Source organism: Onychostruthus taczanowskii, unplaced genomic scaffold, assembly GCF_017590055.1.
Source record: "Onychostruthus taczanowskii isolate IOZ18803 unplaced genomic scaffold, ASM1759005v1 scaffold117, whole genome shotgun sequence".
Lineage (NCBI taxonomy): Eukaryota > Metazoa > Chordata > Aves > Passeriformes > Passeridae > Onychostruthus > Onychostruthus taczanowskii.
Window position 1 is genome coordinate 1,183,713 of NW_024498318.1, and position 25,772 is coordinate 1,209,484.

The 25,772-nt window shown below is 56.0% G+C and overlaps 2 protein-coding genes across 4 annotated transcripts in view; both read left to right on the forward strand.

Annotated features, from left to right (window-relative positions):
• The first annotated feature begins 2,694 nt into the window (after positions 1–2,694).
• LOC121348271 (collagen alpha-1(I) chain-like) lies at positions 2,695–25,122 on the forward strand. 3 transcript variants are annotated; one of them, XM_041427601.1, is made up of 4 exons: positions 2,695–2,831; positions 14,249–14,414; positions 21,770–21,872; positions 22,846–25,122. In XM_041427601.1, exons 1-4 carry the CDS (start codon positions 2,781–2,783, stop codon positions 24,395–24,397), a joined length of 1,872 nt encoding a protein of 623 aa, XP_041283535.1. In that variant the 5' UTR covers positions 2,695–2,780; the 3' UTR covers positions 24,398–25,122. The 3 variants fall into 3 exon arrangements, with proteins under 3 accessions (XP_041283535.1, XP_041283537.1, XP_041283536.1); XM_041427603.1 differs by lacking the exon at positions 22,846–25,122 and adding an exon at positions 22,713–22,834; XM_041427602.1 differs by having other exon boundaries at positions 2,710–2,831; positions 14,136–14,414.
• ALMS1 (ALMS1 centrosome and basal body associated protein) overlaps positions 24,953–25,772 on the forward strand; it is a 38,973-nt gene continuing 38,153 nt past the window's right edge. Inside the window, exon 1 of the mRNA XM_041427613.1 lies at positions 24,953–25,129. Within this exon, the coding sequence (XP_041283547.1) occupies positions 24,953–25,129 (177 nt within the window). The remainder of the gene's footprint in view (positions 25,130–25,772) is intronic.

A 25,772-nucleotide genomic window follows, 5' to 3' on the forward strand; every position in this document is an offset into this window, starting at 1 on the left:
CTGCCTCTGCTCCCCCCCAGGCAGGCACCCCCGCCGTGCACCCCCACGGGGGCTGTTCCCTTCTTCCCTGGCAGCTCCGAGGGGATGGATGGTTTTTAGGGATGTGCACAAACGAGCACTGGGACAGGCTGAGCCCAACACAATTAATTGGATTTGGAACAGGAGATGGCTGTGAATATCAAGCTGCATTTTCTCGTCAGCATCTTAATTATTTTAAGGAATGTTTGCCTTGCTGTATTTGAGCATTCACATTTATCTGCTGCTGAAAAACAACCCCCAAATCACTGCAGAGCCAGTGCAGACGCTGCCTTTTGGGAGATGTTCTGCTGGATGCAGGGCAGATAGCTGCTGCCAGCAGAATGCAGGACTCAGGAGAAGGAAATGCTCTGGAAGCACCTCCACTTTCCCGTTCCTGCAGCTTCCCTGCTCGTGGGGGGTGCAAGCTGCTGCAGTTATTTATTGCCTGGGCACAGAGCTGGCAGCCTGGAGCTGGCCATGCACTGCTGACACCTCAGCAGAGAGGGTAACTGCAGGGATGGGGCTCAGGGACTGGGGGACAGGGACTGAGGGGCTGCCACTGGAACCTGCGTGGCCCGGGGCTCCTGTCCCTGCCCAGGGCTGGCAGTGTCACAGCCCATGGCTTTGGGGCTCCTGTCCCTGCCCAGGGCTGGCAGTGTCACAGCCCATGGCTTTGGGGCTCCTGTCCCTGCCCAGGGCTGGCAGTGTCACAGCCCATGGCTTTGGGGCTCCTGTCCCTGCCCAGGGCTGGCAGTGTCACAGCCCATGGCTTTGGGGCTCCTGTCCCTGCCCCAGGCAGGGATGACAGTGTCAGGTCACGGAGCTGCCCCTGCTGTCACCTGTTCTTCAGCTTCAGGGGTGCCAAAAGCCATAGGAAATAACTCCAAATCCTGCTTTTAAAGGGAAATTCCTTCTTTTCCCCTTACTGGCAGCAGGTGAAACACAGAGTGTTAACCAGTGCCTGAATGCCTCAGGGAGAGCTAATCACAGGGCCAGGGAGTAATGGCACGGGTTGGGATGGAAGGGACCCAAAAACCATCCAGCCCCAACGCCCTCGTCACGGGCAGGGACACCTCCCACTGGATCACGGTGTGGCTGTGTCGGGGGAAGGCAGAGCTCCTCCCTCCCTCAGGGCACATGAAAGGAAGCCATGCACGATGGCAGGGATCAGGGAGCCATGCAGGATGGCAGGGATCAGGGAGCCATGCAGGATGGCAGGGATCAGGAAGTATGGAGGATTTCAGGGATCAGGAAGCCATGGAGGATTTCAGGGATGAGGGAGCCATGGAGGATGGCAGGGATCAGGAAGTATGGAGGATTTCAGGGATCAGGGAGCCATGGAGGATTTCAGGGATCAGGAAGCCATGGAGGATTTCAGGGATGAGGGAGCCATGCAGGATGGCAGGGATCAGGAAGCCATGCAGGATTTCAGGGATGAGGGAGCTATGGAGGATTTCAGGGATCAGGAAGCCATGGAGGATTTCAGGGATCAGGGAGCAATGCAGGATGGCAGGGATCAGGAAGTATGGAGGATTTCAGGGATGAGGGATCCATGGAGGATTTCAGGGATCCATGCGGGACTGACATGCAGGTCTAAAGCTGTCCATGGAGAGGTTCATCTCATCTTCCCCACCTGCCCAGGCTATGGAGCATCTCCCCACATTTTGAGTCTGTCCTTTCCATCCAGCTGGGAATGGTTCCTGACACACCAGCAGAGACCGCACTGCCCTGGAGAGCTTGGGAGCGAGATGAATGGAATTGCCATGCAGGACAATCCCACCTCATTTCCTGCTAACACAGGACTGCCTCAAAATCCCTGATTTCAGTGGGATTTCAGTGTCCATCCTTCAGCAAGGGGCTCCGGGAGAGCTGGTCGGGGACTGGGACACGGGACGGACACGGGGAATGGCTCCACTGCCAGAGGGCAGAGTTAGGACAAGGGCACAAGCGTCAGGAAGGTTTTATTGACAGGAGAGGTGGCTGGAACTGGCAGGGCTGCCCAGGCAGGCTTGGAGTGCCCGTCCCGGGGGGTGTCCGGGGAAGGGCTGGAGATGGCACTCAGGGCTCTGGGCTGGTGACAAGGGACATCGGCCACAGCTGGGACTGGATGGTGCGGAGGAGCTTTTGCAGCCCCACGACGCTGTGATCCTGCTGGACCGGACATTACGGGGAGCTTTCCCGGCACACGTTACCGGCGGCGGCTGCCCCCGGATCCCCGGCAGAGTCCCCGGCCGGGCTGGGCGGAGCTCCCCGGGCAGCGGAAGGTGTCGGAGCCGCTGGCAGGTCCATCCTGTCCGGTCCCGCCCGCTCCGGCTCCTCACGGTCCCTCACAGCCCCTCACTCTCCCTCACTCTCCTCACAGTCCCTCACAGCCCGTCACTCTCCCTCACGGTCCCTCACAGCCCCTCACTCTCCCTCACTCTCCCTCACAGCCCCTCACTCTCCCTCACGGTCACCGCCGGCCCCGACCCCGCCCCCGCCTCCATCCGGGCACTTCCGCTGCCCGCCAAAACCCCCGCGCGCGCGCGCGCTCCCGCAGCCCCGCCCCGCCGCCGCCCGCCCGCCAATCACCGCGCGGGAGGCGGAGCTCGCGCCCCGGCCCCGCTCCCCTCGCTGACCAATCGCGGCCTGGGGAGGGGGCGGTTCCGGCGCGTGCGCGCGCGGGGGGAGCGCGAGTCCCTGGCGACCGGGCGGCCCCGGCGGAGAGCGGGACGCGGGGACAGCGGGGACACACGGCCCGCCGGGACACACGGCCCGCCGCCATGGAGCACGGCCAGCGGCAGGAGGACGAGGAGCAGGAGCAGCGGCCTCAGGTGAGCGCGGGGCCGGGCGGGCGGGAGCAGCCGCTCACCGTCCGAGGCGGTTGTGTGCGTGTGTGCGAGCCCCTGTGGGTGTGCGTGTCCCCGGGTCCCCGCGCCACGCTGGGTCCCTCACGCCGGGTCCTCGTCCTGCTGGGGCTGGGGCAGCCCGGCCGGTGTCACCTCCTGCCCCGTGAGAGGGCTCTTAAGGGGTCACCCCCCCGGAAAGGGGGACCCGGCTGGGCCGAGCCCGGCCCGGTCCCTCGGTGCCCCCCGGTGCCCCGGTCCCTCGGTGTCCCCCGGTGCCCTGCTCTGTCCCCGGTCCCTCGGTGCCCCGCTCTGTCCCCGGTCCCTCGGTGCCCCGCTCTGTCCCCGGTCCCTCGGTGCCCCGCTCTGTCCCCGGTCCCTCGGTGCCCTGCTCTGTCCCCGGTCCCCCGGTGCCCTGCTCTGTCCCCGGTCCCCCGGTGCCCCGCTCTGTCCCCGGTCCCTCGGTGCCCTGCTCTGTCCCCGGTCCCTCGGTGTCACCCGGTGCCCTGCTCTGTCCCCGGTCCCTCGGTGTCCCCCGGGACCCTGCTCTGTCCCCGGGAGAAGGGTCGCACTGGCTCCCCCTGCTCTCCCGGGAGAAGGCTGTGTGCTGTTACTGTGCTAATTACAGTTGATAATGATGAGTTGCTGTGTTCCCTTGGGCCCGGTTCTGCCCCGGACAGCGAGTGCAGCTGGCTGAGCCCCTGCAGGGCAGTCAGGGCCAGGGGCTGCACTCAGCAATCACGGCGTGCTTTGTGTGGAAGGGGCCTTCAGACCCACCCCGTGCCCCCCTGCCGTGGCAGGGACACCTCCCACTGTCCCGGGCTGCTCCAAGTCCCCTCTGACCTGGCCTGGGACACTGCCAGGGATCCAGGGGCAGCCACAGCTGTGCCAGGGCCTCCCCACCTGGCAGGGAAGGATTTATTCCCAAAATCTCTTCTAAATCCCTTAGCTTTTAATTTAAAGCACTTCCCCCTTGTCCTTCCAGTATCTGCCAGTGTAAAAAGTTGTTCTTCTTTTTTAAAAGCTACTTTTAAGTCCTGGGAGGAGCTGTAGGTCTCCCTGGAGCCTCCTTTTCTCTGTGGAGGATTCACCCACAGCTCTGTGCACTCAGCTGTGCTCAGATCCCTGCTGGAGCCTGGGAGGAGATCCCTGGAAGTGGTGTCCCACCAGAGCCATGCAGGAACCAGTGTCCTGCTGAGCTGGCACCTTTGAGAGCGTTGGGCAGGTCCTTGTGTGGTTCTGGCACTTGGTGGTGACTGTCCTCTGTTCTCAGAGGGAAAATCCCAAGGTGTGACAGCCCCAGAGCCAGGAAGGGGCTCAGAGGTGCAGCAGAAACCAGAGGTGGAAAGCAGAGGTAGCTGCCTTATCAACTCCTAGAAACCTTCCCCGGAGGAAGGACAGGCTGGTGCGGGTTCAGCCTTACCAGGAGAAATAACAAAGGATGGGAACAGCCATGGGAGTAGCTGGGACACCCCAAGGGCAAGGCTGGCTGATGGCCATGGCACTCAGTGGAGCTTCAATGCAGTTTCCATCAGCCTGCAGCAGCAGGAGCTGCCCTGGCTGCACTGCTGCTTGTCCTCCTGTGCACCTAAACAGAAATGCATTCCTGCAGAGCAGCTGCAGGGCAGGTCCCAGCCCTGGGTTCCAGGCTGGGCTGTTGCAGAGCAGAGGTTTCACCTCCTTTTCTGGTGCACGTGGCTCTGCTCGGCCCAGGCCCGTTCATCTGTGCATTTTGGGTGCTGCTGCTCCCGGTGCCGTTGCTGCCCTGCGTGTTTGTGTTGCCCTGGCTGCGAGTGCTGCTCTGACAACCCGAGCTGAGCCCTGGCAGTCCCAGCTGGAGCTGAGCCCAGCTCAGCTGCTGCTCCCCAGAGCAGCCTCTGCTGCCCTGCCCCCTGTGCTGTGTGCTCCTGCCCGTCCTGGGTGATTTCAGCTCACTGCAGAGGATCAGCTCCGCTGGGAGCTCCAGGCTGCAGGTTCCCAGGGGTGTCCAGAGGGCCCAGCCCAGCAGCAGCCAGGAATCACTGTGCTGCTGTGCCCTGCTCACCATCCTGCCCTCTGGGGGGTTTGTCACACCTTGTGACAGAAGGCAGCACAGATTTGCAGGGAACTGGGGTTCAAATTGGCTTTAAAAACTTCTCAGCACTTCGCTGAAGTTTTTGCTCACTGAGCAGAGGCTGGGAGTGATGTCCCAGCCAGGGTCCCGGGTTGTGGTAATTTAAAGGTATTTTGGGCTTCAGAGTGCAACAGGGGGAGGAATTCTGTAGCCCACAGACTGAGGCCTCTTACCACCTCATATCAGCTTTATCAGCTTCGGCCATTTCCTCCCTCAGGTGATTTTTGATGCTGAGGGTGGTTTAAGCCCTGCCCTAACAAGTCTTTGATTCTACATTAGCTAAACTTTAGTGTGACAAAATGACACCCAGAAGGATCAGGTTTCTGGTTTTTGTTCTTAAATGCTGCAAATTGATGGCTACATGCCAGAATGTCCACAATTCCTTGAAATTCTGCTTTTTCTTTTGTGAAGGTAAATAGGAGTAGCAAACTAAGGTACCTGCTGCAGAGGTACTTTTTATTTCAGTGGTGGGAAAGATCTAGGAATGAGCATGTTCCTAAAAACTGGAGGACAGTGGGGTGCAAAGTGCAGCTCTTGGAAGTGTGGTTTAAATGAAGCATAAATGAAAAATCCTGGGATAGTCAGTGCTTTTCCAGTGGTCCAAAGCTGAGCGTGTGAAGGACTGGTAGCTTCTCACTCCATGAAATAACTCAGAAATGCTGTTTGTGTTGGAGGTGGGGTTTGGGCAGCAGGCAGTCAAGGGGGCTTTGCACAGGAATGAAAATGAGATGGCAGAGCTGCCCTGGGTGGCTCTAAGTGAGATTTGGAGTGAACAGGAAGGGGCTGGGGGTGGGGGGCAGCTCCTGGGTTTGGTCATCAGCCGTGGGTGCTGCAGCACTGCTACCTCTGCTGTCTGCTTCTCTTTGGGAATTGGGCTCCCTTCCCACGGGAGCTGAACCAGCTGATCTTTGGAGGCCCCTTCTGACTGAGCTGCTGCATGAAACCCAAATAATCAGTTCAGAATGAACAGAAAGGGGAATGCAGCTTCAGCTGGGCAGGAGTGGGGTAACCCCACCGTGCTTTGGAATGTTCCTCCTGCCCTGAGTGCCTGCAGAGGAGCTTGGGGTGAGCTGGGTCAGGAAGGGGAGTTGGGGTGAGCTGGACAGACCCAGGGACAGAGCTGGGATAAACTGGACAGACCCCAGGGACAGAGCTGGGCAGGGACAGACCCCGGTGCACAGGGCTGGACAGGTGTGTCTGGGCGTGCTGGGATGGCTGGTGTCACAAAAGGCCCCTCAGTGCTCTTTGGAAGGTAGTGGTGAGTGGGAAGGTGGTCACTGCAGGGCAGGAGGTGTTGGGGTCTTTTTCAGCTGCTCCAAGCCCCCCTGGCCCTGTTGCTCTGGCCCAGCCCGTGAGCAGGGGGATGTGCTGGGGGGTGGGTGACAGCTGGGGACAGTGCCAGCTGGAGGCCAGGGCTGCCATGCACACGGCTTGGCCAGCTGGAGTAACGGCCCCAGAGCAGTCCTGGGCTTCAGCCGTGGGGAATGCAGAGCCTTGCTCACTGAGGGTAAAATCCTGGCACCCGAGCTCTGCCCGGGAGCACAGAGCTCAGGGGGAGGTGGCAGTGCCCCCTCTGCTCCAGGCTGCATTCATGAGAGCAGCACTGGCAGCTGGAGGGGAACATTCCCTCCTTGGCCTCAGCTGGGTCCTCTCCTTGGGGCTGCCAGGACAAGGGACAGGCCAGCAGGGTGGCCTGAGCCTGGGGGAGCCCTGGGGCAGGCAGGGCTGGGCTGGGAGGAGGAGGAGGAGGAGGCAGTGGTGCTTCCCTGCCACAACAGGGCTTGGAGGAGGCAGAGGAGGGGTCCTGGGGGTGCTCAGGGGTGGGACCTGCAGACTGCAGGCGTGCAGTCCCTGGGGGCAGAGCAGCTGGATCCATCCCTGGTGCTCCAGCAGGATCCATCCCTGGTGTTTGCAGGTGAATCCCTGGTTCCCAGCTGGATCCCTGGTGCTCCAGCTGGATCCCCGGTGTTCCCAGGCAGATCCCCGGTGTTGTTGGGGTCACTGCAGGATAGGAGGTGTTGGGGTCACTGCAGGATAGGAGGTGTTGGGGTCACTGCAGGATAGGAGGTGTGTGTTTGGGTCACTGCAGGGCAGGAGGTGTTGGGGTCACTGCAGGATAGGAGGTGTTGGGGTCTTTTTCAGGAAGGGCAGCCTGGCCAGCTGCTCCAAGCCCCCCTGGCCCTGTTGCTCTGGCCCAGCCCGTGGGCTGGTGCTGTGCTGTGCCACCCTGTGAGCAGGGGGATGTGCTGGGGCGTGGGTGACAGCTGGGGACAGTGCCAGCTGGAGGCCAGGGCTGCCATGCACACGGCTTGGCCAGCTGGAGTAACGGCCCCAGAGCAGTCCTGGGCTTCAGCCGTGGGGAATGCAGAGCCTTGCTCACTGAGGGTAAAATCCTGGCACCCGAGCTCTGCCCGGGAGCCCAGAGCTCAGGGGGAGGTGGCAGTGCCCCCTCTGCTCCAGGCTGCATTCATGAGAGCAGCACTGGCAGCTGGAGGGGAACATTCCCTCCTTGGCCTCAGCTGGGTCCTCTCCTTGGGGCTGCCAGGACAAGGGACAGGCCAGCAGGGTGGCCTGAGCCTGGGGGAGCCCTGGGGCAGGCAGGGCTGGGCTGGGAGGAGGAGGAGGAGGAGGCAGTGGTGCTTCCCTGCCACAACAGGGCTTGGAGGAGGCAGAGGAGGGGTCCTGGGGGTGCTCAGGGGTGGGACCTGCAGACTGCAGGCGTGCAGTCCCTGGGGGCAGAGCAGCTGGATCCATCCCTGGTGCTCCAGCAGGATCCATCCCTGGTGTTTGCAGGTGAATCCCTGGTTCCCAGCTGGATCCCTGGTGCTCCAGCTGGATCCCTGGTGTTCCCAGGCAGATCCCTGGTGTTCCCAGCTGGATCCCTGGTGTTCCCAGGCAGATCCCCGGTGTTCCCAGGCAGATCCCTGGTTCCCAGCTGGATCAGTGCCTGGTGTTCCAGGTGAGCTCCCGTTTGTCCCTGTCCCTGCCCTGCAGCAGTGGCTGCTGACTCCCAGTGGCCCCGGGCTCTCACTGCACTGGAGGCCAGGCAGGAAAGCTCCTTTAGCTCTGATCTGTGCTGTTATTAGCTGTGTCAGCTCAGAGACTGAAGCTGTGCCTGGGGTGCCAGCAGTGCTCTCCAGACCCATTCATTCCCTCCTGCCACCAAGGCACCTCTGAACTGCTTCTGCCTCTGAATTCTGAACTGCTTTTGTGCAACAATCCTTGGGCTTCCCAAGGCCCACAGGGGAGACCCAGCACAGCAGCTTGCCCAGGTTAAATTGCTGCCATGTTCAGTTTGGGAAGGGACAGTGCCCAGAGCAGAGTGCTGGGGTGTCAGTTTGGGAAGGGACAATTCCTAGAGCACAGTGCTGGGGTGTCAGTTTGGGCATGGACAGTGCCCAGAGCAGAGCAGAGTGCTGGGGCGTCAGTTTGGGAAGGGACAATGCCCAGAGCAGAGCAGAGTGCTGGGGCGTCAGTTTGGGAAGGGACAATGCCCAGAGCAGAGCAGAGTGCTGGGGCGTCAGTTTGGGAAGGGACAATGCCCAGAGCAGAGCAGAGTGCTGGGGCGTCAGTTTGGGAAGGGACAATGCCCAGAGCAGAGCAGAGTGCTGGGGCGTCAGTTTGGGAAGGGACAATGCCCAGAGCAGAGCAGAGTGCTGGGGCGTCAGTTTGGGAAGGGACAATTCCCAGAGCACAGTGCTGGGGTGTCCCTCCCGTGTGACAAACACCAGGGCAGGAGGGAGCAGCCTGAGGTGGTGCCAGGGGTGGTCTGGTTGGGTATTGGGGAAGATCCCTGCCCAAAAGGGGTGTCAGGCTGGGGCAGGGAGTGCTGGACTCAGTCCCCGGAGTGCTGGGGGCTCGTGTGGGGCTGGCAGGGCTGGGCTGGGCTGCACTCAGGTGTTGGCAGAATCCAGAGTGTGTTTCTGATGTCCTGGCAGATCAGGTGGCTGCCATCAGTTATCTGGGGAGATCTCTTTCCCTCCCCTCGCTGGGTTTTTGCTTTGTTCTCTGTGTTCTGTTGTGGGGTGTTCTCAGTGCTCTGTGGGCCACAATGACATAAGGAGAGCTAACCTGGATTTGAAGGCAGTTCAGAACCCAGTAACATTCATATTTCTGTCCATGAACTGCAGCAGGGGTGCAGAGCTGCTTCTCAGCTCTCCAATTCACGGCTCTGTGTGCTGTGGGGGTGGCTGTAGTTGCTCAGCTTTATTTCTGTCTTCACCCCTCTTTATGTATTTAGCAGCAGAAGCGATGTGTTGAATTTCAGGAAGAAAAACGTTGTTAAATTTCCTTCATTTGGTTTAAATCATGTGGGAGCCCTCCGAGATGATTACACTCATTTAGCAAATCCTTCCTCCTGCTTGTTCTGCCTGGTTCTGTGCCCTGCTACAGCCAGTGCTAATGTGGGGCAGTTTCTTACCCGGGTTATCTCCTCAGGGTGCTCTCTGGAATGGGGATTGGAGCTGGAATGATGCAGCAGGGTGTGCTGCTGCTCCCCTGGCAGGCCCCTGCACAGGAGGGATTATTCCTGGCTGGTTTATCCAGGGAGCTGCCCCTGGAGCTCGGGGAAGCACAGCTGGGGCTGGAGAACCTGCTGGGTGGGAAATGTCCAGGAGGGGATGAGCTTTGCTAAAGGTTGTGGTGGAATGCTCATCCCTGGAGGTGTCCAGGGAAGGGCTGGAGGTGGCACCCAGAGCTCTGGGCTGGGGACAAGGGGGGACTGGGCACAGGAGAGCTCCTCCAGCCTCAGGGTCCCCAGGGTTCCATCGTGCTCTTACTTCAGTGGCTCAGCCATGGTTGGCTTTTGATCCTCTTCAGAGCATCACACTGGGATAAAGGCAGGGCTGGAGGAATGCAGAACTTGAGCAAAACTTGACATTTGGCTTTCTTTGAAGGAAATTTTGGAAGGGTAGACTCCAAAGGAGTCTTAGCTGTTTCCTGGGATGACTTTGTGGAATATATTGGTGCTGTAGAATCCCAGGATGGGTTGGGTGGAAGGGACCCTAAATCCCACCCAGTGCCATATTTCTGTCATGGCAGGGACACCTCCCACTGTCCCAGCTGGATCCAGCTTGGCCTGGGACACTGCCAGGGATCCAGGGGCAGCCACAGCTGCTCTGGGAATTCCAGCCCAGCCCCTGCCCACCCTCCCAGGCAGGAATTCCTTGCCCAGATCCCAGCCCATTCTCCCCTGTGCCAGTGTCCTGTCCCTGCAGGCCTTGTCCCCAGTCCCTGGCAGTAACTGAAGCAGTTTGGGGGCCCTGGGCACGGTCCCTGTGATGTGCCAAGGGCTGATCAGTTTAAATGCCCACGCTGGGCTGGGGAGTTGCTGCTGGCATTTGCAGGTGGCTGCTCCAGAGCTGGGGTGCTGGGATTGCTCCCTGGTTTCAGAGCTTTTGGCTCTGTGGGTGCTGGTTTTTCAGGGCTGCTGCCTTCCTGGGGGGAGCAGGATTGGTGGTGATGTTTCCTTGCACATGCAGTTTCTGGGTGTGATGCTGCAGGTGTCTTCTGTGGTGCAGTGGAGAATTCCCGACTAATTACAAATATATTCCTTTATCTCTCTTCATCTCCCTTCCACCACCCACCCCCAAGCCAAACCCCCTCCTCTGTCAGCCCCAGGAGCATTGCAGGCACTTCTGGAGTTTAGGGGCATTTGGGTAAGAAATGGTGACAAACTGAGGTGGAAATGGGAATTAACAAACCTGGGTGGAGCTGGAGTGTTTTGTTGTATTCTCTGGCATCCCATGTGTTTTCTCCTTCCTTACACAAGAAAGAAGGGCATGTCCTGCTTACATCTGAGAGGGGCATGCTGCAAACCCTTCTGAGTTCTGACAGATCAGGAATTAGCTCCATAAATATCCTGTGCCTGCAGCTGTGTGCAGGCCCCTCCGTGTCCATGGGGCTTTGGCAACGCCAGCGCTGCTCAGCTCAGATCCTGCAGCAGGCAGTGGTGACCTGGTGCTGGTACAGACATTTATTCCAGCTCTGATTTCACCTGCCCGTTCAGCTGCAGAGCCCTTGGCTTGTGGCTGTTCTCTGTGTTTGTCTCTCACCACGTGTGGGCAGAGGGAAACGGGATTTTGGGGTGTCCCATAAAGAGTGTGCATGTGGGGGCTCAGAGGAGTGGGATTTTGGAGCGTCCCATAAACAGTGTGCGTCCTGGGAGCTCAGGGAAACGGGATTTTGGATCATCCCATAAACAGTGTGCATCCTGGGGGCTCAGGGAAACGGGATTTTGGGGTGTCCCATAAACAGTGTGCATCCTGGGGCTCAGGGAAACGGGATTTTGGGGTGTCCCATAAACAGTGTGCATGTGGGGGCTCAGGGAAACGGGATTTTGGAGCATCCCATAAACAGTGTGCATCCTGGGGGCTCAGGGAAACGGGATTTTGGAGCATCCCATAAACAGTGTGCATGTGGGGGCTCATAGGAGTGGGATTTTGGAGCGTCCCATAAACAGTGTGCATCCTGGGGGCTCAGGGAAACGGGATTTTGGGGTGTCCCATAAACAGTGTGCATCCTGGGGGCTCAGAGGAGTGGGATTTTGGAGCATCCCATAAACAGTGTGCATCCTGGGGCTCAGAGGAGTGGGATTTTGGAGCATCCCATAAACAGGGTGCATCCTGGGGCTCAGAGGAGTGGGATTTTGGATTATCCCATGAACAGTGTGCATCCTGGGGGCTCAGGGAAACGGGATTTTGGGGCATCCCATAAACAGTGTGCATCCTGGGAGCTCAGAGAAACGGGATTTTGGGGTGTCCCATAAACAGTGTGCATCCTGGGGGCTCAGGGAAACAGGATTTTGGAGCATCCCATAAACAATTTGTGGGTCCCACTACAATGCATCTTTGACAGTTCTATTTCTCCAAAGTGTCCAGTCTCCTTTGCAAAGCCATCCTTTCAAACCTGTTTCCAGCTCCATTTCTCTCTCAGTGTCTGTCCTATTCCCTGGCATTTCTAAGTCAGCATTTCTTGTCTCACAGTTTGCACACTTCTGTCAGGCTTTGAGAATTCTCCACAAATCCATTTCCCCCCTCTCTTGAATGGAAAAAAAAATCCATTTCCCACACCTGGTGGGAAGAAGGTGTTCCAGCTGCTTTTCCAGGCAGGAATCCCATTCCACTCCAATTCCTGCCCTCAAAGTATGGAGATATTTCTACATTATAATAGAGAAATCATCCTGGGCTTGTTTGAAGATACTTGTGTAAGATGCCTTTTAAAATATAGTTTAGATAATTAATATAAGCAAAATCTGCTCTTAATGAAATAATAAATAAACATGCAAATAAATTTAAAGTAAAACAAACATTAATATAAATAAACATTAAAAATAAGCATGAAAATAAGCATTAAAAATCGATTTAAAGGCCATTACGGGGAAGCGGCAGGCAGGGTGAACGCCAGGAGCTGACCGTGGTGCTGAACTCCGGGTTATCCCAAACCCGGCGTTCACATGGAGGTGGGAACGGCAGGTTTGTGTCCCCCCGGGGGGACTGGCTGCTGTGCACGCACTGGAGCCCAGGTTGGGGGGCTGAAGGGGGGACGGAGCTGCAGTGCACGGGGGGCTGGAGCCCAGCTCTGCTCTGGGCACGGCCTGGGTGTTTCATGTATTGCACATATCTCATGTACTGCAGTGCCCGTGAGGCAGCTGAGCACGCATGAAGTACAACAATCTGTGGTTTTGGCTGGCACATGATCCCTTTTAGCCCCTTGGCAGCACTTCCCCTGCCCTGCTTGGAGGGAGGAGCTGCAGCAGCAGGACCCAGGAGTGCAGGAGCACTGGGGTGTCCCTGGGGTGTTCCTGGGACCAGCCATCCTTGGGGTGTCCCTGGGAGCACTGGGGTGTCCCTGGGAGCACTGGGGTGTCCCTGGGGTATTCCTGGGACCAGCCATGCCTGGGGTGTCCCTGGGAGCACTGGGGTGTCCCTTGGGGTATTCCTGGGATCAGCCATCCCTGGGTGTCCCTAGGAACAGCCATCCCTCAGGAGAGTGCTGCTGCCAGGGTGTGTGCTGAGCTGCTCTGGCCTGGGCTGAGGGTTAATTACGTGGTTGCAATTAACAGGAGGTGCTGTATGTGGAGTGCAGGCCTTGCACTGTGGTGCAGTCACAGGGGATGTGCTGCCAAGTGTTGAATTGCTCTGAGAATTCCCTCAGCTCCCAGGTGTCCCAAGGCTGAGCATTGTCAGCCTGGTCTGAATGAAGAAAATGGATTTCCAGCTGCCTGTGCAAAAGCTGTGGCTGACAGAGCAGCCTCACAGAGCAGCCCTGGGTTTGGGAAGGAGCTGTGAGGCTCACACAGCAATCCTGGGCTGTGCAAGGAGCTGTGAGGCTCACACAGCAATCCTGGGCTGTGCAAGGAGCTGTGAGGCTCACACAGCAGCCTGGGCTGTGCAAGGAGCTGTGAGGCTCACACAGCAGCCTGGGCTGTGCAAGGAGCTGTACCCCTGCTGCTGTCTCCAAAGGCACAGCAGCTCCCAGGGCAGTGCTGGGCTCTCAGCAGCTCTGGGACATCCCCTGCTCCCATCAGTGACCCGTGTCTGTCACACTCCAGGCTGGGGCTGGTGTAGGAGCCCTTCAGAATCAGTGCTGGCTTCTCTCAGTCTCACAGGGGTGGTGATGATGATGATGATGATGTGTAAGAGCCGTAATGAGGGATGCAGGACTCCAGGTGCTCTTCCAAATGCAGTTTATCACATCCAGGGTGTTACAGCACTCCAGGTTGTGGGTGACAGAGCCTGTGCCTACACCTGTCAGCTGTAGGGACCCTTCCATTTTGGTTACAATGCATTATATACTTTTCTTTGCTGAGCATCTTCATACAGTAGAACCAATCTATACCTTGACTTTTATCTATAGCCTATCACAACTACTATAATTACCATATTCATGTCACTGTTCTCCAATCACTAGAAGTTAGTACATTACAGTTTAAGCTAGAAGTTGTTTTTCAGTTTTATGGCAGTGGAAAATTCTGAGACCTTTTTTCTACTTGCAACATCTGCAGGCCTGTTTGCCTGTGCTATTTTTCTGCTTGGTAAAAACATTTTCTTGTTTGGGATGGGTTTATCCTTTGCTCTAAGTGATAAAAACCCCTTCTAACTAACACACCCTTTGTCTCCTTGGTTATCCAGCAAGACTGGCTCAGCAGTTCTTTGCTTCCATCTCTATTCCTTTTTCAGGTTCTACATTCAAAACTCTTTCTGCTAAGCACCCCTGTCTGTGAGACTTTCTTGTCACACTCTCACCCTTCCTCACGATGACGGTGATGACGGAGCAGTGTTTCCTCCCCCAGGAGCCGTGGTTCTGGCTGGCAGCAGAGCTGGGGAGCAGCTGCTCCTGGGACACCAAGCTGGGCCTGAGCTGTGCCAGGAGGGACCTGTCGGAGCTGCCCACGCTGGAGGAAGGGCTGCTGTCCTCAGCAGAAGCTTCTGGAGCTCCAGCCCCGGCCTCGCCCCTGGGTACGTCCAAAGGGATTGCTGCACAACGGGTGTTTTACTGCTCAGTCAGTCCCAGCCTGCATTTGGCCTTCCTTCAGTGAGAAGAGAGGTTTACAAAGTGTGTTTGGGGTGGTTTTGTTGTCAAAGGGCCCCTCAAGATGAGGGGCAGGGTTTGTGTGCCTTCCCTGGGGCAGGGTTTGTGTGCCTTCCCTGGGGCAGGGTTTGTGTGCCTTCCCTGGATCTTCTGACATGAACAGGTTCCTTTTGTGGCAGGTAAAGCTGTGCTTTGTTCTCCTGTGAATTCAGAGTGAGCCTGAGTGAGCTGCCACCCCTGGCAGTGCCCAGGGCCACTGGAAGGTGTCCCTGGCAGGGGCAGGAGTGGAATATCTCTGAAATAGCTTTAAAATCCCCTCCACCCCAGGCAGTCCGTGGCTCCCATTGCTGCCCTTGGGTTTGGGTGCAGTTCTGTTGTGCTGCTGAGATTTGCAGTGCTGACACTCCACTCCAGCCAAGGCCACTGCTCCTTCCCGTCCCAGCATCAGTCACAGAAGGCTTGAGAAACTGCAGCTTTTATTATCTCACCTTTGTGCTTCCTTGCTTCCATTCACTTCCAGGTGGAGCCAGAGTAGCCTGGTCAAACACAGCCTGGAAATGCAGTTTCTCAGCCCAGGGGGTTCTTTTTGCATTGATCCCTCTGCAGAGCCCATGAGGGTATTCCCTTTTTGCTCACCTTTCCAGGGAGTGCCTGCAGTTGGTGAATGAAGGTGCCTGTCCCTGCACAGTGGTGTTTCTTCACAAGCACACACAATTCCTGAGAGGCAGAAAACATAACTGTGGTATTTTCTGTTGTATGCTTGCAGTTAAGTGCACGTTGAGTTGTGCAGTTTGCCATTCCCTGTGCCAGCCTGCCTGTGTGCAGCTGCTTTGGGGTTTTGTTTGGAGTTAGACACCACTTGAAGGGCATGGAGTTAAAACTGCCTTGGGAATTTCCTCACAGCAGCTCCTGAGGGGTTTATGAACCTGACTTTTATCTTTTTAATGCAAAGCTTTTGGTCATTCCCATCAGTTTTTGAGATGATTTTGCTCCATCCTTGGTGAAGGAGCCTGCACGAGGAGAAGGAACATCTTGGGTGGATTCTGTTCATCCCAAACCCTCTGAGGCTCGGTCCCTGCCACTGTGGGTGTCACCCTGGTGGCTGTCCCTGGTGTCTCTGTGACACTGACTGCAAAGATTAATTTGCCTTTTGGTAGCTTCTGGTGCTGCCCCTCCTGACAGGTCTGTTTTACACAAACCAGGGAGAGGGGAGAGGGAGCACAGCACAGGCTGGCTTCATTCACTGCACCAGGGAACTGCTGCCTGCTGGGTGTTTGCAGCCACCTGGGAGATGTTTTGGAAGGGTTTTTCTCCTTCCTGGAATGAAAGGCACCCTGGGCTGCCTCAGAGCTGGGTCTGCAGGCAGCGTGGTGGTTAAAAGCTGTGTGTGCATCACAGGGACTTGGTGGAGAGTGAACAAATCCCATTTGTGTAGGGAAGTGAGGTTCAGAGGAAGTGGGAGGACACGGAGGGTTGGCTGTGCCTTGTCCCTGCCATCCTCTGGGCAGGATTCCTGTGGTTCAGGTGTCTTCCAGCCTTTTCCCCACTGTTGTTATTTGCAGAACTGGAAGCCATTTAATCAAGGAAAACTTCTTGATATTTGTCCAGTTTTGTGTTTGCAGTGCAGCTGGAATTAAGGAGCAGGCAAAGGCTCAGTAGTGTGCTAAAAGCTGTGAGAAGCCTCTCCTGTGCTGTTTGATCTGCTGCTCTCTGGGGATGGGCTGCAGGCTTTGTGTGTGCTCTGAATTCCCAGGTACAGGAGGAGAGCTGAGAGGGAAGGAAGCCATAGTGCCATACTCACTTATTTCTTCTTCTCCTTCTCACAAAGTGTCTTGGATTTCATGTCAGGAGGGGAGGAGTGACAATGACAGTTGTACTGAAGTGCTCCTGCTGCTCTGTGGAACAGCTTGACAGAGCTGAGGCTTTGTTTTTGTTTTGCCTTCCTTTTTTATCCCCCCAAATGGCAGCTTGACTGTGGCATTCAGCCTGTCAGCAGGCTGGGAGAACGAGCCACAGGCCCAGCTCTGCCTGCTCGCTGAGCTGCACTGAGGAGGCTTTTGGCCTCCAGAGTGACAGCAGGAACAATCCCAGATTTGACACCAAGCTCAGGGAGAGCAGCACTGGCGTCACTGCCTGCTTCCAGCCTGGGCTGCTGCTCCAGGCCTGGCCCTGGCTGAGCACAGCCACCTGAGCCCTCCTGGGCATCCCAAGTGTGCCCCAGGAACCCTCCTGGGCATCCCAAATGTGCCCCAGGAACCCTCCTGGGCATCCCAAATGTGCCCCAGGAACCCTCCTGAGCATCCCAAATATGCCTGCCCCAGGAACCCTCCTGAGCATCCCAAATGAGCCCCAGGATCCACCATGGGCATCCCAAATGAGCTCCAGGATCCACCCTGAGCATCTCAAAGGAGCCCCAGGATCCACCATGGGCATCCCAAATGAGCTCCAGGATCCACCCTGAGCATCTCAAAGGAGCCCCAGGATCCACCATGGGCATCCCAAATGAGCTCCAGGATCCACCCTGAGCATCTCAAAGGAGCCCCAGGATCCACCATGGGCATCCCAAATGAGCTCCAGGATCCACCCTGAGCATCTCAAAGGAGCCCCAGGATCCACCATGGGCATCCCAAATGAGCTCCAGGATCCACCCTGAGCATCTCAAAGGAGCCCCAGGATCCACCATGGGCATCCCAAATGAGCTCCAGGATCCACCCTGAGCATCTCAAAGGAGCCCCAGGATCCACCATGGGCATCCCAAATGAGCTCCAGGATCCACCCTGAGCATCTCAAAGGAGCCCCAGGATCCACCATGGGCATCCCAAATGAGCTCCAGGATCCACCCTGAGCATCTCAAAGGAGCCCCAGGATCCACCATGGGCATCCCAAATGAGCTCCAGGATCCACCCTGAGCATCTCAAAGGAGCCCCAGGATCCACCATGGGCATCCCAAATGAGCTCCAGGATCCACCCTGAGCATCTCAAAGGAGCCCCAGGATCCACCATGGGCATCCCAAATGAGCTCCAGGATCCACCCTGAGCATCTCAAAGGAGCCCCAGGATCCACCATGGGCATCCCAAATGAGCTCCAGGATCCACCCTGAGCATCTCAAAGGAGCCCCAGGATCCACCATGGGCATCCCAAATGAGCTCCAGGATCCACCCTGAGCATCTCAAAGGAGCCCCAGGATCCACCATGGGCATCCCAAATGAGCTCCAGGATCCACCCTGAGCATCTCAAAGGAGCCCCAGGATCCACCATGGGCATCCCAAATGAGCTCCAGGATCCACCCTGAGCATCTCAAAGGAGCCCCAGGATCCACCATGGGCATCCCAAATGAGCTCCAGGATCCACCCTGAGCATCTCAAAGGAGCCCCAGGATCCACCATGGGCATCCCAAATGAGCTCCAGGATCCACCCTGAGCATCTCAAAGGAGCCCCAGGATCCACCATGGGCATCCCAAATGAGCTCCAGGATCCACCCTGAGCATCTCAAAGGAGCCCCAGGATCCACCATGGGCATCCCAAATGAGCTCCAGGATCCACCCTGAGCATCTCAAAGGAGCCCCAGGATCCACCATGGGCATCCCAAATGAGCTCCAGGATCCACCCTGAGCATCTCAAAGGAGCCCCAGGATCCACCATGGGCATCCCAAATGAGCTCCAGGATCCACCCTGAGCATCTCAAAGGAGCCCCAGGATCCACCATGGGCATCCCAAATGAGCTCCAGGATCCACCCTGAGCATCTCAAAGGAGCCCCAGGATCCACCATGGGCATCCCAAATGAGCTCCAGGATCCACCCTGAGCATCTCAAATGAGCCCCAGGATCCACCATGGGCATCCCAAATGAGCCCCAGGATCCACCATGGCCATCCCAAATGAGCCCCAGGATCCACCCTGAGCATCCCCAATGAGCCCCAGGATCCACCCTGAGCATCCCAAATGAGCCCCAGGATCCACCCTGAGCATCCCAGCTGTGCTCCAGGGTCCCTCCTGAGCACCCCACGTGTGCCCTCCCCTCCGTGCCCTCTGCTGAAGGTCTGTGCCCTGAGGTTTTGTTGCTTGGCCAGTCCTGCCTCACCCTCGAGCCTCTCTGGAGGACTTTGGGGTTTCTGGGGTTCCCTGCAGGGCAGGAAGGAGTGGCTCCTGAAGGTTTGTGCTGTGGCAGTTTCCTGCTCATGGGGAATGTTCAGTCACTTTTTCATCTCTTTGGGTTTCTTCAGACAAATGTCGAGTGCCACTTAGGTGTTTGTTGGTATAACAGAGCCTGAAAGCACTCATTTATCAGCCAAATGTTGTGATTTATTGGCTCTGTGTATGTGTCTGTATATGCACATTTACTTTATTAATCTGTGTACACAAAAGATTAGCAACAGCTGCTTTTGACAGCTTTGTTTCCCAATTATTTTCTGCTCCCTCCCTTAGCCCCCTTTGTTTCTTCATTTCCAAAGCACACCCAGATTTTTGTGTGTGGAAAAAGCTTTTCTTTAATCGCTCCTGCTTTTCAATTTAGCTTGAAAATACATTTTCATTCAAAGTGGAGAAGTTAAGCTGAAATCAGAAAAGCTTGTCTTCCTCCTCTCTTGCATGACTAAAAATAAGGTGCCAGTTCTGCCACATGAAGTGTGTCATGATGGGAGCTGACAAGTCTGATTTGATAACTGCAATTAATGTTATTTGTTCACTAATGCCATGTTAAATAGAAAACAAGATTTGGGAGGGGGAAAAGTCCATCTAACAGAGCTGAGAGAGTTCAGATTCCAGCTTGCTTAATGTTTGTTAAAAAACACTGGTTTGCATGCTTAATGCAGTTCTGTATGCAAATTAATCTGCTCAGCATTCCCAAGTGTAACAGTGAAAAATTCCTGGAGTGAACTTGTGCTGGGTGGGCCAAATGCACTGGAAATCCTGTGTGCTCCCAGTTAATTGTGGGGAATTGGGAATGTAAATCAGGCTCTGTCAGCCCTGAGCAAACCCCTCTGTTCTCTGGGTGTATGGGAGGAATGTGGGGGACATCACAGGGAATCGGCTCAGACTGCTGTTCCTGATTTTAAAGCAGGATTCAGAGGCAGTCAGTCCCTCACTGCCCCAATCCCTCAGTGCCCCAATCACAATCCCATCTCTGCCTCAGTTTCCCAACCCCTCACTATCCCAGTCCCATCCCTGCCCCAATCACAATCCCCTCAGTGCCCCAATCCCTCACTGCCCCAACCCCATCCCTGCCCCAATCCCAATCCCATCCCTGCCCCAATCCCAATCCCATCCCTGCCCCAATCCCTCACTGCCCCAATCCCAATCCTGTCACTGCCCCAATCCCATCCGTGCCCCAATCCCTCATAGCCCCAATCCCAATCCTGTCACTGCCCCAATCCCTCAGTGCCCCAATCCCAATCCCTCCCTGCCCCATCCCTCAGTGCCCCAATCCTATCCCTCAGTGCCCCAATCCCTCAGTGCCTGCCCCATCCCTCGGTGCCGCCCTGCCCCATCCCTGCCCCAATCCCAATCCCTGCCCCATCCCTCAGTGCCCCATCCCTGCCCCATCCCTCCCTGCCCCAATCCCAATCCCTGCCCCATCCCTCGGTGCCCGATCCCGCTGTGCCCCCAGGGCTGCCCCCTCCAAGCCCCTTCGGGGTGTGCTGTGTGTGGAGCAGGCCCCGGCAGCTGCCGTGTTACAGACGAGTTTTGGGCCCTTCCTTCCTTCCGTGCCTCTGCTCCTCTGTGCTGCTCTTTGCTGCTCTCCTTTTGCACACTTGCACGTGTGTCAGAATTCCTTTTGCCACCCAGCTCTGGGCTGAGCCCTCTGGAACTCCTCAGGAACAGCTATTTACACCTATTTCTTTAAGCCACATCTCATTTCCTTTCTCTAAGCTTCCAAAAAAGCATTTTCATCATATTTGGTGTGGCAAATTCAATTATTCTATCTGGGTAATTATCCTCTCACTACCTAGAGTTCTAAAGTAATTAAAAATGTTGATTGGAAGTATTAAATTAAAAACTAATGAGCAAGGTTGCCTTGTGATTGGCTGCCCTGGATGCACTGTGGGTGGAGAAGCCTCAGGCTGGAGCTGATGGAATGAAAACTGGATTTTTTTGTGTGTAATGATCATTTTTCTGATGTGATTGTGCTCCTCTAAGTGCTGCAGACTGTGGCTTGTCTGAGTGGTTGGAAACTAATGAGCCTAAATTAAATAAATGGCATTTCTGGGTTAGGAAGTCACTCCCTTGACCACAAATAGGTCTTTCCTTTTAAAAATAAAAGCTTGCTTAGAATACTGGAAACTATTATATATATATATATATATATAAAATATATATTATATTTATTATATATAAATACTAAACTATTGTTTTGCACCCCTCAGACATGTCTGTAGTTATTTACCCTTCTCAGACACCAGCTTAGAGTTAAAAAAAGGAGAAAACCCCCCCAAACATACAGTTATATCTAACCCCACAGATGATTCCATATATATTAGAGTTGTTTTATTCTCGTGGTATAAACAATTTCCATTTGTTTTTGTAAGTAATGAACTGGAAAAAACCACCAAGTACCCCAAAGAGCAGAGAAATGCAGGATAGAAACTAAAATTGCTGCAGCAGTCATCACTGTCTGCTAGGTTTGATTATCACTTGAACTTGAATCCCTGAGGAGAGCAATGGCACACGGCCCTTGCTGGAATCAGTTCATGGAAAAACAGAGCAGGGGAGGAGCTGTGGGATGCCTGGGCTGGCTGGAATCATTGGGAATGTGCAGCTGGGATCTTTGGGATGGTGGGGCTGGGGTCTCTGGGCATCTTTGGGGGTGTGAGGCTGGGATCTTTGGAAATCTGCAGCTGGGATCTTAGGGACTGTGAGGCTGGGATCCTTGGGACTGTGAGGCTGGGGTCTTTGGGGATCTTAGGGACTGTGTGGCTGGGGTCTTTGGGACTGTGAGGCTGGGATCCTTGGGACTGTGAGGCTGGGGTCTTTGGTTATCTTTGGGACTGTGAGGCTGGGGTCTTTGGGACTGTGAGGCTGGGGTCTTTGGGGATCTTAGGGACTGTGTGGCTGGGGTCTTTGGGACTGTGAAGCTGGGATCTTTGGGGATGTGCAGTTGGGATCTTTGGTTATCTTTGGGACTGTGAGGCTGGGGTCTTTGGGGATCTTAGGAACTGTGAGGCTGGGGTCTTTGGGACTGTGAGGCTGGGGTCTTTGGTTATCTTTGGGACTGTGAGGCTGGGGTCTTTGGGACTGTGAGGCTTGCTGCCAGCTCTCAGTGCCCTGTTGGTGTTTTCTCTCCCAGATGTCCAGGAGAGCAGATTCTCCCCCTGCCTGCCCCTGCTGCTGAGCCCAGGCCTGGCTGAGACGTTCCTGCAGGGATCCCAGCTGGATTTCCTTCCCCTGAGGTGGGATGGGGCTCCTGGGGCTGGTTCTGCACTGGGTAATGGACAGTGGCAGGTTCTGGGCTCAGAAATGGGGGTTTGGGGGTGTGTGCAGGGAGGCACCGCTGGGTTTTGCCTTCAGGAGAGTTCGAGCAAGGGAAAAGCAGGAGCAGGCTCTTCTGAGCTTGTCATGCTGAGCTACCCAGGGAAGATGAGGAATTCCACCCTCTTCAACATCTCTGGAGCCTTCTCAGACTCTGAAATAAACTTCATGAAATTCTGGGGACAAAGATCAGGTTTCTGTGTTTACAGGAGTAAGACATACATGGGCAGTGTTGTGGTGTGTAGATGCTGGAGCCATATGTGTAATTTACAGTACAAGTTTGGGGTTAAAATGCATAAAGAAAGAGCTGTTCCAGTAAAAGGCTTTGTCACCTTCATTCCGAGGTGCTCTGCTTGCATGGAATAATATTTATTAGGGTTTGATGGTATGTTTAATATAAAGGAACTATTAATTAAGCAATTCCTAATATGAGAATTAGAACTTTATAGCAATCTGTTGCTTATCAGAGACCTGGCTGCTTTGATATCCTTTAAAAAAATAATTGATATAATGAACTGAAGTAGGTGATTTGTATTAAAAAATCACAGGCAAGCTGAGATATGTGTAAGCACATGTTGCATATTTTACTTAGCTAATTTTATTTATTTATGAAACTAATAACAGCCTGTCAGTAAGAAATGTTTCAGTCCTAAACAGGTTGAAAAATATTGCCTTACTAAGTAAAAATGGATATTATTATTATATTATTTTTGAGCCTTTGTTTTATAGGAGATTTTTGATGTTTCTTTCCATTCCTTCAGGTTTTGCCCCTTTAGGGGATGAATTTATGGCTATTTGTGTGAATATTGCTAACCCCCCATTGTCACTGAAGTTCTGATTTAAACCAGAGGTGTTGGAATAAAAGAAATGATCAGAAACTCCATTTTCTTGCAGAGGAGTCCCGGATGTTTCTGGAGCATCCCTGGAGCATCCAGAGCCTCCCCAGGTCCATGGCAGCGCATCCCTGAGGGGCCCAGCCCTTCCCAGTCCATCCCAGCCCGAGGGACAGGCGGATCCTGGAGCTGCTCCCCGCGCTGGGCAGCCCCTGGGCAGCCAGGGGGACAGCGGGGACAGTGACAGTGGCACTGAGCAGGAGGCAGCAGCCCCCCGGGGCAGGGGGGATCCGGCACACCCAGCTCCAGAGGAGGGGCTGGCAAAGGGGCTGGAGCAGCCCTGGAGCACAGCTGGGAAGGATGGACACGGCTCTGGACACTCCTGTGGTCACTCCTCCCAGGACAGTGATGGCCCAGCTGCTGGCTCTGAGCTGTCAGAGGGGAGCAAGGAGTCCCCAGGGCAGGAGGAATCCTCCTCCTCCTCCTCCTCCTACACAACTGCACTGACCAAATTCTCGGAGAAAAGTGAAAGGGGTGTGCAGCAGGAGAAGGTGAAGGTGCTGGGGAGTGCAGCAGCAGCCCTGGAGAAGCTGGAGAAGGGAAAGAAGGTGCCTGAGCTTGGCTGGTCGGATAACTTCTCTGATGGCCTGAGGAGAGGCCGTGCCAAAACCTCGGGTGCTCAAGATGTTCTTTGTGCAGCAGCTTCTGAGGCAGGCAGGGGAAGGCTGCAGGAGCCTGGGGTGCAGCCCAGGGCCTCCCAGGGGCTCCCAGCTGCTCCTGAGGATCTGCAGGGAGCTCTGCTGGAGCCCCAGCAGCCAGCAGGGAAGCTGGGGACAGAGGGGCTGCTCCCTGCTGGGACACCCAGCCAGCCCCAGGACACTGCCCCGTGCCCTGGGCATTCCCCAGAGCCTGCAGGGAGCAGGGATGAGCTGACTGGCTCTGACTGCTCCATAGAGAGGGGACACAAAGCCACAGAGATCTCCCCTTCCTTCAGCCTGGGGGGTGAGGGCTCCTTCTCCCTGCACCTGGCTCATCCCAACTTCCAGTCCACTCCAGGGGTGCTCCTCAAGAGAGCTGGGAAGGCAGAAGGACCTGCTGGAGTCCTGGCGATCCCTTCGGACCTTCAAGGCTCTCCTTCCTGTCCCAGTGAAGAAGCCCCAGGGAAGTCCCCTGTCCCTGGATCCCCCGGGGAGCAGCACCCTCCCCAGAGTGCTGTGGAAGAGACCTGTGGGCGTTTGGAGTCCTTGAGGCTGGAGTCCCCCTGCCCTGGCAGGGTGCAGTCCTTCCCCTCCCTGGGGCTCCAGGAGAAGGGAGAATCCCCCTGCCCTGGCAGGGTGCAGTCCTTCCCCTCCCTGGGGCTCCAGGAGAAGGGAGAATCCCCCTGCCCTGGCAGGATGCAGTCCTTCCCCTCCGTGGGGCTCCAGGAGAAGGGAGAATCCCCCTGCCCTGGCAGGATGCAGTCCCTCCCCTCCCTGGTGCTCCTGGAGCAGCTGGAGTCCCCCTGCCCTGGCAGGGTGCAGTCCTTATCCTCCCTGGGGCTCCAGGAGAAGGGAGAATCCCCCTGCCCTGGCAGGGTGCAGTCCCACCCCTCGCTGGGGTTCCTGGAGAAGTGAGAATCCCCCTGCCCTGGCAGGGTGCAGTCCCTCCCCTCCCTGGGGCTCCAGGAGAAGGTGGGAGCCTGGGACGTGGGCCAGCCTCTGCAGGGTCCTGCTGCCACCAGCTCCCGTGTGCCAGGCGGATCTCCTCCTGCAAGGACAGCCTGCAGTGCACCTCCCAGGGCTCCAGGCTGTGTTTCATCGGCCCAGAAAAGCCCTGGGGACCCCGAGGGCCGTGCTGCCCCTGCTCTGAGCAGCACCATGGGCGATCCCAGCAGCAGCAGCAGAGCCCTGCCTGCAGTGAGCCCAGCAGCAGAGGGCACGGGGGAGCCCCCGGGGCAGGGGAGCCCTGCTCTGGGGGCCTCTGACAGCTCCACCCCACCGAGGGTGCTGCCTGCTCCTCGTGCTGAAGATGTGCCCGGCGCCACGAGGCGAAGCTCGGCCCCGGACGTGTTTGTGTGCAGGGCTGCTCAGCTCCAGAAGGACGGGAGCTCCCCGGCTGAGGAGCACCAGGAGTGTGAGGAGAAGGGAAATCAGCCCCTCAGCCTCAGTATTCCCACTGGTCACGACGCCATGGACAGCTTTGGAGCCGTTTCCTTGGAGACTCTGAATTTTCCTGATGGTCCTGGGGAGCCTCAGGGGGCCCTGGTGGTGCCCAGGCCCAGTGCAGGAGGGGACAGCCCCGTCCCCCCTGGAGCAGCCCTGGAGACTCCCAAGAAGGAAGAGCTGAATATTGAAGAAAGGATTCCGGTAAGTTTGGCTCTAGTTCCAACTCTGGTTCCAGAGTTATCCATTTTTTTTCCCCAGTTATCCGTGTTTTTCCCAGAGTTCACCATTTCTTTTGCCACAGTTATCCATTATTTTCAGTTATATGGTTTTTTCAGCATTTTCCACTTGTTTTTCAGAGCTTTCCATTTGTTTTTCACTTTTCCATCTCCCCCCACTGCTCTTTTAGGAGACGATCTAATCACCACAGGCTCTGGTTTTACACAGGGTTGTTCTGCAGTGAATTTCATCCATGACACTGGTTCAGCTTATCTTAAATAGAGGTGGAAAAATAACTTCCAGTAATATTTAACATGGACAAAGACAGGGTTGGATATGGGAAAGGCCTCTTGTCTTTGCCAGGGGTAGGTGAGTGTCAGGGTGTGGGAAATGGATTTGTGGAGAATTCTCAAAGCCTGACAGAAGTGTGCAAACTGTGAGACAAGAAATGCTGACTTAGAAATGCCAGGGAATAGGACACACACTGAGAGAGAAATGGAGCTGGAAACAAGTTTGGAAGGATGGCTTTGCAGATGAGACTGGACACTTTGGAGAAACAGAACTGTCAAAGATGCATTGTAGAGGGACCCAGGAGGGGTAATTTTGGATTATTGGCTTTAAGGCATTT